This window comes from Phoxinus phoxinus, assembly GCF_949152265.1.
Source record: "Phoxinus phoxinus genome assembly, chromosome: 12".
Classification (NCBI taxonomy): domain Eukaryota; kingdom Metazoa; phylum Chordata; class Actinopteri; order Cypriniformes; family Leuciscidae; genus Phoxinus; species Phoxinus phoxinus.
The window spans coordinates 8,132,698-8,144,173 of NC_136887.1; the positions used below are offsets into that span (position 1 = coordinate 8,132,698).

At 41.6% G+C, this 11,476-nt stretch overlaps 1 protein-coding gene across 3 annotated transcripts; it reads left to right on the plus strand.

Annotated features, from left to right (window-relative positions):
- The first annotated feature begins 6,187 nt into the window (after nt 1-6,187).
- On the plus strand, nt 6,188-10,247 carry LOC307008241 (putative nuclease HARBI1). Of its 3 annotated transcripts, none has more exons than XM_079630929.1 (3): nt 6,188-6,999; nt 7,759-8,887; nt 9,022-10,247. In XM_079630929.1, exons 1-2 carry the CDS (start codon nt 6,880-6,882, stop codon nt 8,878-8,880), a joined length of 1,242 nt encoding a protein of 413 aa, XP_079487055.1. In that variant the 5' UTR covers nt 6,188-6,879; the 3' UTR covers nt 8,881-8,887; nt 9,022-10,247. The 3 variants fall into 3 exon arrangements, with proteins under 3 accessions (XP_079487055.1, XP_079487056.1, XP_079487054.1); XM_079630930.1 differs by having other exon boundaries at nt 7,759-8,592; nt 8,677-10,247; XM_079630928.1 differs by having other exon boundaries at nt 7,759-10,247.
- The last annotated feature ends 1,229 nt before the right edge of the window (nt 10,248-11,476 follow it).

Consider the following 11,476-nt stretch of genomic DNA (forward strand, 5'->3'; position numbering starts at 1 on the left):
GGCTGTTGTCTTGGTTTCAGATTAACCAAGGCTTCCAAGTCCTAGCGTCACGGACATCACCGCCGAGAGACAATCATCCTCATAGCCAAGCTGCAGTATAGACGTCCCGGATTTCACTACTACTATGGAGGGTTAATGCTAAAGCTGTGTAGGTCAAAGCTTTATGGAGCAAGAACCCCATAAGGAACCATACCGCCAAAGATAAATTGTGTTCAATAAACTCAAGTAACTTAAAGTGGTCTCGTCTGAACTGTATTAACTATGTCTAGTGCAGCAGGCAATATTAATCGCTCTGCATTTATGTGTGGCGCTTTTTCTTTGGCAACACAATATTAAACTTTATAAGTGCAATTTGTGATTGTGTGTCACTGCTGAGTAACTGAGCTGATGACTGAATTTCTTGAGAGTTCCTCTGAAAACAAGATAATGGGTTGTCCACAAGATCTGCATGGCGTGTACTTAAAAACGTCTTTCCAACTTCGCTGGTTTTAAACTTTAATTAGACAACTTTTCACCGCATATTATGCACATTGGTATTGCAGCACGGACTGCGTCCAAACAATTGACAAACCTCATCTCAGTGAGAAAAAGAAAATGGCTGCATCAACTGCACACAAGTTTTTTTTGTGCATGAGCTGATTGATTACATGTACGTGGGTCAGGTGACATGGAGTATTTATTTTGCATGTATTTGAATGTTTTTTCAGTGTACTTCTATTCAAAGTTATTATTAGAAAACAGAATTAAATTTAGTAACACTTAGGGCCCTATTTTAACGATCTGAAACGCAAGTGTCAAAGCGCAAGTAACTTTGTGGGCGGATCCCGGCGCTGTTGCTATTTTCCCGGCGGAATAAATGACTCTTGCGCCTGGCGCAAATCTAAAAGGGGTTGGTCTGAAGTTGCTTCATTATTCATAGGTGTGGTTTGGGCGTAACGTGAAATAAACCAATCAGAGCGTCCTCTCATTCCCTTTAAGAGCCGGCGCGCTTGTTCCACGGTGGATTGCTATTATAACGGCGGATTTGCCAGGCGCACGCCAGGAGCGATTCACAGCCGAGGAGACAGACGTTCTCGTCAGGGTCGTAAAACACAGAGAAGTGACATTGGGGATGATGGGAGAAACCCACCCAAATTAGCTTCGGTTAAACAGGCGTATAATTTGGGTAAATGTGTAGCCTAATCTAGATTTTTTTTTTTTATAGATCTTTTCCACATCTTCACGGACACAACAATGATTTCCCTCGTGTGTCAATATTTTTCCTTGTAATAATCTATGATTTGCAAAAATGAAAACTGCTGCGTCTGTTTATATTAGAGAATCAAAGTGGATGCGCGTTAACACGCTACATTATGGCCAAGCACGCGCCCTTAAAATACCATATCACTAACGCGCAACGCGCCACTGTCTTTAGACTGTTTTTTTCCTGGTCAGTGGCGCAATTGCTTTCTAAAACTGGAAAATAGCACCAGGGAAGTTTTGCGCCGGAACACGCCTCCTCTTTGCGCTGAACCGCCCCCGCGAGTGCAAATTAATTCCCTAATTTACTGACGTGCGTCTGTGGAGGGAAAAGTCTGCTGTGCGCGGGTGCAAAATGGGAATGATACATGCGTCGGTGTTCAAAGTCAATTGCGCTGGGTGCAAGATAGGGCCCTTAAAGTCCTTGTGAACCGGAAGTTGCACGGCCGGATAAAAACGCTAAATTATCAAAATTGACAGAGTGTGTTAAAGATATAAAAGATTGGATGATGCGTAATTTTCTTCTATTAAATCCAGACTAGACAGATGTACTACTTATCGGTTCAAAAAACCGCCCACAAAACCTCTCACAATACAACTTTAACATAGTAGGATGTCCTGCTACTTTACCTCTGCAGTAAAAGACCTGGGTGTCATACTAGACACTGCAACCTGTCTTTTAAAAATCATATTTCATATGTTACAAAAATTGCCTTTTTCCACCTTAGAAACATTGCTAAGCTACGTAATATGCTATCAGTTTCTGATGCAGAAAAGTTAGTTCATGCATTTATGACCTGGAGACTAGATTACTGTAATGCTTTATTAGCTGGTTGTCCTGCATCCTCAGTAAACAAGCTACAGTTAGTCCAAAATGCAGCCGCTAGAGTTCTTACTAGATCAAGAAAATATGATCATATAACACTGTAATGGCTTTCCAATGCCGCTACCGTTAATGATAGGAGTATGCAAGCTTAGCACGCGTACAAACAGAGTCCATACAGACGGTTGTAGATGCATAAAAAATTTATCTTTATTACTTGTGCTCCATTAAACATGATCTCAAACTTCCTGTGTCCTTTCCTTGTTCACATGTACACATGAAGCCATACCTTATGGACCGCATACTAAAATCCACCTTACAAGCTACTCTGTCGTGCGGTCAAAAACTGTGTGCTTCCCAATCACCAACGCCACCACCTGTTGCTCAGGGGATCTAATTATACACAGCACCACCCCGTGGACGAAAATGTTACTCTCATTAAAATGGCTCCTACACACCGGCCCCTTAATTGAATATGACATATTGGCATAACAATTACAATCTCATACAAATGGAGTCATACATAGCAATTACCTTTTTGCACAACTGTACAATAGATGTTGAATGCCCTATGTTAGTCTGCGTCTAATAGAAGACAAAGCTTGTTAATTGGACGTTCTAAGATGTTAATTTTAGTTTTAACTTTTACTGCACGTACCAAACCCTTGTTGTCAGGGTAGGTATCTATAACTCTTCCTAGTAGCCATGAACCACGTGGTGCTGTAGAATCAGCAATAATCACGATGTCTCCGGGGGTAAAACTTCTTCGTTCTTTGTTCCACTTTTGTCGCTTTTGCAATAAGGGTAAGTATTCTTGTATCCATCTTTTCCAGAAGAGATTGGAAATATATTGCACCTGTCTCCATCTCCTTTTGGCATACAGATCAGACCTTTCAAACAACCCAGGTGGTAACGCAGGATTTCCTCTCATGAGCAGGATGTGATTTGGTGTGAGGGCTTCCAAATCACTAGGATCGTTAGATAGCTTAGAGATCGGTCGATCGTTCAAAATAGCTTCAGCTTCACACAATACAGTCTGCAGGGCCTCGTCATCCAATGTTTGTTGCCGAAGGACTGCACAAAGAATGTGTCTCACCATTCGAATTATGCGCTCCCATACTCCTTCGAAATGAGAGCCCGTAGGAGGATTGAAGCTCCATTGAACTACCTTCTGCAGTAAGGCTCTTTGAACCTTTTCATTGTTTAATGCGGTGAGAGCCTCTTTTAACTCCCGCTCAGCTCCGATAAAATTTGTCCCATGTGAATGACCCGTCCACGACGACAGACAAATCTGCGTAAGGCATTAATACATGAGGCTCTACTTGCCATACAAGTAAAAATCACTCCATAGCGTTTCACTTTACTTCGTCCCCTTTTTACTTCAACAGGCCCAAAAAATCCACTCCAACGTTAGTAAAAGGTGGCAGGTCAGGGGTGATCCTTTCCACTGGAAGGTCTGCCATCTTCTGTTCACCCAACTTCCCTTTATAACGCGTTTGTAATCCAATACTTAAACCGGAGCTTGGAAAGCATCTGATTTCTGCCACTATGACCCAACTCTTCATGAATGTCTCGCAGTATGAGATGTGACACATGCTGATCTTTAGATAACAAGATGGGATGTTTTCTTTCAATCGGCATAGCTGATTTACCAAGTCTTCCTCCCACTAGCAACAGTCCATCACACAACACAGGATCCAGACTATAAACATTACTGTTTCCTTAAACACCAACGTTTCTACCCTTGAGTTCAGCAATTTCCTCGTGGAATTGTTCCTGCTGACTGAAACGAACTATGCCATGCTCAGCCACAGAAAGATCCTCCAGTGTCAAACTTTGTCTGCCAAAAGATGCTTTAAATTCCTGTACCTTTACATCCACAGAGACACTGTCAATCTGCTCCAACGACAGCCTTTTTCGTTTACGACTCAGCTCTGTCAGAAGCTTCTGCAGTTTCAAATACCAGGCGACTGCAAGTTTTAGACGTTTCCAATCGGAGAAGTAATGAATAAGCCGACTTGTGGCATTCTGTCCATCCTGTAAGATCACAGCATTTACTTTCAACTCCTTTTTAATCTCTGGGTCATCCGTTGATATCAGATCACTTGTTGGAAAATGTGTCTCACTCGGCTTCAAGAGAAAACTTGGACCATCAAACCATCGCTTAGAAAATCTTTTGCTTTCAAACCACGAGATGCGTCATCTGCTGGATTTTCTTTAGTGGGCACGTATCTCCACTGATGAGGTTGCGTTCTGTCTCTTATGTAGGACACCCTATTAGCAACGAATGTATGAAACCGTTTGTCTTCATTCTTGATGTAATTAAGAACAGTCATCCTGTCCGTCCAAAAGACAGAATCTTCCAACGAAAATTGCAGCTCCCTCCTTAGCATGATGTCCACCTTGACAGCCAGGACAGCCGCTGTAAGTTCCAAACGAGGTATGGTCATCGGTTTCAGTGGTGTCACTCTGGCTTTGCCCAGTAAGAAAGCTACATGTACCTTGTTTGCACTATTCTGCATCTTAATATAGGAAACTGTGCCGTATCCATCTTCGCAAGCATCGGCGAAGTGATGTAAACGAGCGTGGGAGGGCAATTCAAATTCCATAGGTTTAAAACATCGGTTCACCTGGAATCCTGCAATTCTGTCCAACTCAAAAATCCAATGGTTCCATTTCTTTTGGTAGACTGATGGTACGGCATCATCCCAGCCCAAGTTCTGTCTGCACAACTCCTGCAAAAGTACTTTAACAGGCAGAATAAGTGGTGCCAGAAAACCCAAGGGATCAAAGACAGAGCTTACCACCGATAAAATGCCTCTCCTAGTGCATGGTTGATTTTTCAAGGAAATCTTAAATTGAAAGGTGTCAGTTTCCACACTCCACTGAAGATCTAAAGCTCTTTCAACAGGCAGTTTGTCTCGATCCAGATCCAGCTGCTGTATATCCTTAGCTCTGTGTTCCTCAGAAACCGACTGCAACACTTTGCGACTGTTACTGATCCATTTTGTTAAACGGAAACCTCCTTTTTTGACAGAGAACAGTGAGATTAGCAACCATAGAGATAGCCACTTCCTCAGAAGTGACGCTCTTCAGACAGTCATCCACATAAAAGTTATTGGTAATGATGTAAATTACCTCAGCTGGAAAGCCTGCTTGATTGTCCTTTGCTGTCTGTCTCAAGGCGTAACAAGCACAGCTTGGAGAAGACACAGCTCCAAAAAGATGAACAGTCATCCTAAATTCGATGGGTCATCTTGCTAAATTGCCACCAGGCCACCACAAGAACCGAAGAAAATCTACATCTTCTTTGGTCACCTTAACTTGATAGAACATTGCTTCGATGTCAGCCATGAAGGCTACTGGCAATTGCCTAAATCTCATCAGCACACCTACCAAAGAATTGGTAAGGTTAGGGCCTTGCAACAGTTGATTATTAAGAGATGTTCCTTTATACGTTGCTCCACAGTCGAACACAACTCTCAGTGATCCCTTCTGGGGATGAAACACCCCATGATGAGGAATGTACCAAACTTTGCCATCCACACGATCTAGTTGGTGAGCTGGTACCTTCTCTGCATAACCTTTAAGTACAACATCAGCAAGAAAATGAGAGTACTTCTCATGAAACCCTTTGTTTCTTTCCAATCTCCTTTTCAGCCTATTTAATCGTTGCCTAGCGACGCAGAAGTTATCAGGTAACATCACATTACCATTCTTGAATGGCAACTGTAGGCTATAATGTCCATCCTGGAGTGTGACTGTGCGGGACATTATGTCCACAAACTGAAGATCTTCCCTTGACATTACTTCTTTATCAGCAGTCCTTTCGCTGAAATCATAATTGAACTGACTGTTGAGCAACTCCTCCAATTTAACCACAGAAATTCTGTTTACGGTAACCGCAGAATGTCAAGTCAAGTCAAGTCTCCTTTATTTATATAGCGCTTTTTACAATACAGATTGTATCAAAGCAGCTTCACAGTGATAACATGAAAATAATAATAAAAAAACAATTTCATCATCGTCCACCTTTAAGGCAGATCTATAATATTGTTGAATATTAAATGTCCCCAACTAAGCAAGCTAGAAGGTAAGGCAACAGCGGCAACGAACAAACTCCATCAGGTGACAGAATGGAGAAAAAAACCTTGGGAGAACCCAGGCTCAGTCGGGGGCCAGTTCTCCTCTGACCAATGAGTGAACAGTATATGATTATGATTAAGGAGCATTACAAGTCAGAAGTTCAGAATGAAACAGAGTATTTGTCCAGTTCCAGTTTGTTGAAGTCGGAGTGGAGAGGAGGAGAGACTGGTTGACACTTCAGGTCAGCGTGCTGTCGTGTCCTGGCGCTGGTCCTTCATCAGATCTGGATACGGCCTGGTTCTGGTGGACAGCGGTAAACCTCGGGATAGACAGAGAGACAAATTTTAGCGTAGATGCCATCCTTCTTATGATGTACCAAGTACATCAGGATTTACGGGAAGTGTTCCCGGTCCCGGCTGTTCTAAACTATGCAGCCTAACATTGAATTACAGAAGTCTATAGTGTGTTATGTGTATGCTAGGCCAAAGAGATGTGTTTTTAGTCTAGATTTGAACTGACAGAAGCTGTGTCCCAATGTGAAGGCTGCATCCTTCGAAGGCCCCAGACTTTGAAGGATGCAGCCTACATGGCCTTCGCAGGAGGCTCCGAATGTAGCCTTCATTGGATATCTAATTGAGCCATCAGGTGTTCCTAATTACCGCCTATAGCAAACGGTGCGAGAGGAGAGCTGCCATACTTGACATTTATGAAATTTAAAATTGCAAGTAAATATGGAGCCAGAATTGCTCATTTCTATTTTTATTTTTTATATGTTACTGGAAGAGATGGTGGGGATTCATCCCCGGCGCCGCCAGGTGATGTATTTCAGGCTTTGCCAAGACCATGGGCAGGTAAATTGAACTGGTTTGTTGCGTCCTTAATTGACGGATTACACTTTTAAATGTAGTTTAACTTACTTGAATAATGTAATGATACATATGAAAATACAAAATAAAAACCACAAAGCGGTTTGAATGTTGACTTAAATCTTACCAAGATTCGATTTTATAGTTTATTCTTTTGACCATGGTGAACATATTTTGACAGGTTTTTAACCCAGTTTTGTTTTTACACAGTTGAAACATAAAACATAAAAAAAAAAAAAAAAGTAAAATAAAAAAAAACTTTACCGCAACTAGTCATTGGCAGCTGTCACAGTTGCTAGGCAACAAGACCTCCATATAGGTTAGTTAGCAACAATTTGTTAATAATGTGATGGTGGACTGTAAGGAACTACATTCGTTAAGCATTCACGTACAAATGTATAGTACTTTCCCCCCTCACACGACAGTCTTTTACAATATGATGTATTGTTGTAAATTAAACTACCCAACAGTATATAAAATTACTTTAAATTTAACAACCTTCAACATATTCAGAAGTAAAATGCAACATAGCAGTAATATTGATGCAAAACCATCATATATATATATATATATATATATATATATATATATATATATAAAATCTTCTGCAGAATACATACCTTTACTTTTACTCTTGATGCATTAGAGTATGCAAAATAACACATTTACTTAACTAAGGTTTTATATGACTAGTTTTCCCCTATGTGGTACACAATTTCTCTTTTCCTTTTTCCCCTGATTAAGACCAGACCCTTGTACTGCAGAATAAACCTGAACGTTCCAGTGCTGGACAGGTTTTTCAGTGACTCTGATACACGGCCTGATTTTCGGCTGAGCAGGGAGGCCCTGAGAGTGCTGCTGGACCTGTTGAGAAGTGAACGGCAACACGGATGGGGTTCCACAATAGAGACCCTGGTATTTCTTTTCTGGCTGGCGTGTGGTACATCATACAGGGTCGTGTCCAGAGCATTTGATATACCTCGTTCCACTGTCCACCGCATTGTCCACCGTGTTGCTGAGGAGGTGGTGGCCATTCGCCACCAAGTCATTCACCTCCCGAACACCCCAGAGGAGCTGGAGGCAGTTTGCCGTGGGTTTGCAGGGCTGGCCAGACACAGGGCTTTCTTGAAAGCTGCAGGAGCAATTGACGGCTGCCATGTCCGCATCAAGCCTCCAAGCGGCCCTGATGGTCAGTGTTACAGGAACAGGAAACTGTTCCCTTCCATCATCCTGCAGGCGGTGTGTGACCATCAGGGCCGCTTCATTGACACCTACGTGGGCTGGCCTGGGTCAGTGCATGACGCACGAGTGCTTCGGTACAGCCCACTGTACAGGAGGTCAATGTACCCTCCTCCAGGGCACTTCATCCTCGCAGACGGAGGGTACCCATGTCTCCGACACCCACTCTCCCTCATCACTCCCTACAAGAGACCAGTACGAGGTGTGGGAGCCCAGCGCTTTAATGTTCATCATTCCAGGGCACGCTCCATTATAGAGCGAGCTTTTGGGATGATGAAGACCAGGTTTAGGGCCATCTTCCTGCAAGCGCTGGAGGTGCACCACACCTTTGTACCTCACGTAAGTGAATTAAAAATACTGCAAAATAATAAACTCAATCTGTTAAAAATATATATATTTATTTATTCCTTAATTCCATTTCAGGTCATAACAGCCTGTGCCATCCTCCACAACATCTGTCTTGGGGTTGGTGACATCATGGCCCCGGAGGATGAGCACGAGGAGGATGATGCAGAGGATGAGGGGGAGCATGTTTTGGAGACAGTCAGTGGTGCTCCTTGGCGTGACCAGCTGTCTGCAGAGGTGTCTGCCCTGGAGGAGGTTCCTGTTGACCACGACTATTTGTAACAGACAAGTAAGAGAATTGTAAAGTTACAATGCATAAGAAAAAAAGTTGAATGTTGTTGTATGATATAAATATTTTTTTGGTTTGATTTGAGGATGTGGGTTTATTTATTTTACTCTTCCCTCTTTCTGAAAATATCTCAGTGACATGGCAGCCGTTGATTGAGTCAGCCCTGCAAACCTGTTGGTAGACAACACAGTGGACAGTGGAAATATGCAGTCAAACACTCTGGAGACCATCAGATGATGTCCCACCAGCAGGAGGCCTTACCAGGGTCTCTATTGTGGAGCCCATCCCGGACCAGCAGGACCATCAGGGTCTCCCTGTTCAGCCTACATACATGATTATAATTTGTCAATCTGTTTTATGTACCGTTAATTTGAATTGTTTCCTGTTGTTTGAAATATTTGTAAAAAATACTTTAAATCATTTTCATTTTACATGCTAAAAAAAACATGTATAGAAGTCAACAATGTCCAGAACAATTACTTGTTGTATTTCCAAATGTAAACTTGTATTTCAAAAATAAACAATGTACAAAAATTGCCTTGCCTCATTTACAAATAACTTAAATTCCATATATCAGTTTTAACTTACATAACACAACAGTTTTTCATGTACTAAAGTGACAAAAAAAAAAAAAAATTGCATTAACCAAATGTAAATTATATTATTTTTTCTCTATCATTCTCTCAAGGAGAGAAAAAAGTCTGTCCATTCTCCCCCTGCTCTCTTGTGCTCTCCTCTCCTCCGTTTCCCTTTGAAACCTCATGTCCTCCCTCATTAGCTCAATGAGCTCGTCACTGCCTCTTTTTCTGTTGGCTGGGGCGGCTGGGGCTGCTGGGGCGGCTGGGGTGGCTGGGGCTGCTGGGGCTGCTGAACTTGGCCCTGGTTTGTTCTCAGGGATGGAGGCAATTAGGACAGGGGGGTTGTTGGAAGGCCTCTGTCCCAAAACCTCATCCATGAGGACAAACCACGGCCAAGTTGCAGCAGTGGATTTCCCGCTCACCCCCTCACCTGTCCCAGGACACTTGCAATCCTAAGGCAGAGCAAATACACCCGTTGTTAACAAAAACACCACAATACATTTAATCAAAGAGGTGTCAATTAACTTGCTTTGTATTTTTTTTTTAAGTTGTCCCATTTTCTTTTGGCCTGCAAGGGTGTGACCTTCCCCAGCAGATCCATTTTCTCCAGAATTCTCCTAAAAAAAGGAGAAAGAGGAATAACTTACGAAAAATATTAAGACAGGGGTGCAATCTTAACATTAGAAAAATCACACAGCAGTACATGCATACAAAATACTCCAGAAATTATATTCCTGGATCCGCAAGTTTTCTTAAAACGTTTGTTGACAAAACACTACAAAAAACAAGTAAGTGAAAGACTATTGCCTTAATTAGTTGTTGTCTCATTGATGTAGGCTTTGTATAGAGTGAGGGATAATTTTTGTATACAAGAGGCAGCTAGTGGAAATATTACAAATGGTTAATGACTTTACCTCCAAGACACAGTGGCCGAGTTTTTGGCCCCTGTAAATAGGTGATCATTTTCGGCCCGTAATTTAATAAATTCAGCCGTCTGCTCCTTGGTCCCTGAAACAAAAAGAATTACAACAGGTTTTGCCTCAGACCACCTGATAAATGAAGCTGCAGTTTTTTTGTTTAAGTTCAGGTTTTTTAAGAAACACCCCTGGCTTTTAACACTTGTTTCGCTAGCTATTTCGGGTAAATTAAAGAATTGCAGACACCGCTATGTTTTTCAGGTATATTTGTACTGCTGTTTTATTTACTTGAATATACCCTCCTACTTGAAATTCACTGCAAAAAAAGCTTTTCTTAATATTTTGTCTTGTTTCTAGTTCAAACATCTAAAAATTCTTAAATCAAGAAGCATTTAGTCTACTAGACAAGTAAAACATTTCTTGTTTTGGGGAAAAAAAATACTTAATATTAGGTGAGTTTTTGCTTAAAACAATAAAATAATCTGCTAATGGGTTAAGTAAAATAATCTCAAATCAAACAGAACATTATTTTACTTACCCCATTTGGCAGATTATTTATCTTATTTTAAGCAAAAAATCACTTAATTTAGTTATTTTGTTCCCAAAACAATACAATAACTTTGGCTTGTCAAGTAAATGCTCCTAAATGTAAGAATTGTTTGATATTTATACTAGAAACAAGACCAAAAGCCTAAGCAAGAAAAGCATTTTGTTGATATTACATTTAGTATTTGCTTCATTTAACTCAGTGGATTGTTTTCCCACAGGGGATTAAGTGCTTGGTCCATATTTATGCCTTTAACACTTGTTTCGCTAGCTATTTTAATCAATTAAAACACCATACTTACATTTATACGTGAATTCCTCGGCCACCACACAACTAACACCCGCCATTATTTTGAATAAACTTGCGTCGTCACCGGCGCGCTACGAATTCTGGGGAAGGGTAGGCCGCGAAGTGTCCATTTTTGTACACTTCGTTTGTCCAAGAAACGAAGGGCGCATTAGGGGTCGCATTTGAATGACATACCAAACTGGGGCAGCCTTCGACGCACCGTGGTGACGCAATCGGCCTTCCAAGCGTGTAGAGTTTG